Here is a 1,876-nt window from a genome sequence, read left to right as displayed (position 1 = left end):
TTTTTTTATTTATTTATAAAATAAATAAATATTTTTAAAAAACCATGCAGCAGAAAAGACAATCTTTTATAAAGAAAAAGGTAATGGATGAAAAAAAAAAAAAAAAAAAAAAAAATACTATGTGTATATATAATATGATTGGTAGCAACATGTGTGTTTGGTAACATATATTATGGTATAAACATTGTACACATAAATATATCTATCTATCTATCTATATATATATATATATATATATATATATATATATATATATATATATGAATATTTTCATTTTAATTTTTTTTTTCGTGTAGAGTGAAGTCTATCCTCAGAAAAGCGTAAATCTTGGTAATAAAATAAAAGTGAGAAGTAAAAATATGAACAGTAAAATAAAAGTTGTGGTAAGGAAGAGACCACTGAGCGAATTAGAAAAGAAGAAAAAAGAAAGTGATATAATCACAGTAAAAAACAATTGTACGCTTTATATAGATGAACCAAGATATAAAGTGGACATGACGAAATATATAGAAAGACATGAATTTATTGTAGATAAGGTTTTTGATGATACGGTTGATAATTTCACAGTATATGAAAATACAATAAAACCATTAATAATAGATTTATTTGAGAATAGCTGTGTATGTTCTTGTTTTGCTTATGGTCAAACAGGTAGCGGGAAGACTTATACGATGTTAGGTTCACAACCCTATGGTCAGAGTGATACACCTGGTATATTTCAATACGCAGCAGGAGATATATTTAACTTTTTAAATATTTATGATAAAGATAATACGAAAGGAATATTTATATCATTTTATGAAATTTATTGTGGTAAATTATATGATTTATTACAAAAACGTAAGATGGTAGCAGCATTAGAAAATGGAAAAAAAGAAGTTGTAGTAAAAGATTTAAAAATATTAAGAGTATTAACAAAAGAAGAATTAATATTAAAAATGATAGATGGTGTTTTATTAAGAAAAATTGGTGTTAACTCACAAAACGATGAATCATCTAGATCACATGCTATATTAAATATTGATTTAAAAGATATAAATAAAAATACGTCACTTGGAAAAATTGCTTTCATTGATTTAGCTGGAAGTGAAAGAGGAGCTGATACAATTTCACAAAATAAACAAACACAAACCGATGGAGCTAATATTAATAGATCTTTATTAGCCTTAAAAGAATGTATTAGAGCTATGGATTCAGATAAAAACCATATACCTTTTAGAGATTCAGAATTAACTAAGGTTTTAAGAGATATATTTGTAGGGAAATCTAAAAGTATTATGATAGCTAATATTTCTCCTACAATTAGTTGTTGTGAGCAAACATTGAATACATTAAGATATTCATCAAGAGTTAAGAATTTTAAAAATAAATCTACATGTATAAATGACGACGATGATACAAATACAGAAAGAATTAGTGTATTAGATTCAAAGGGAAGTGAAATGAATGCATCTAGTATAGAAAATGTTGTTATCAAATCAAATAATCTTCTTTCAAATAATAATAATAATAATAAAATGAATCGTGTCAAAATTAATGATAAGATAGAAAGAAATAATATCTTAAAAAATAAATCTTTTGATAAACCTAGGGAAGGATTCACATCAACCTTTGGAAAATACAATTCACTTAATGATATAGACAAAATAAAGAAAAATAAGAAAAAGGGTTTAATTAATTATAAAAGTACATTATATAATGACAACACCATAAATAAAAAGCACAACAATAATAATAACAATGACAATAATAATAATAATAATAATAATAATATGGTCAATATACCATGTAATAAAAAAAAATTAAAAGATATAAATAGAGAAAAATTACAACAAGATTATAAAATAATAAATAAATTAAAATATGATAATATATC

The 1,876-nt window shown here is 23.2% G+C and overlaps 1 protein-coding gene across 1 annotated transcript; it reads left to right on the top strand.

The window, feature by feature from the left end:
- Positions 1 to 44: 44 nt before the first annotated feature.
- On the top strand, positions 45 to 1,876 carry PRSY57_0018300 (kinesin-13, putative; the record flags this gene model as incomplete). The annotated part of the gene is made up of 2 exons (XM_012908857.2): positions 45 to 80; positions 297 to 1,876. Coding segments are annotated over 2 exons (1,616 nt in total), but the record flags the coding sequence as incomplete, so codon positions are not given.

This window comes from Plasmodium reichenowi (assembly GCF_001601855.1).
Source record: "Plasmodium reichenowi strain SY57 chromosome Unknown, whole genome shotgun sequence".
In the NCBI taxonomy this organism is placed as follows: domain Eukaryota; phylum Apicomplexa; class Aconoidasida; order Haemosporida; family Plasmodiidae; genus Plasmodium; species Plasmodium reichenowi.
The sequence above is the reverse complement of the archived record's forward strand: the minus strand, read 5'-3'. Positions and strand labels throughout refer to the sequence as shown.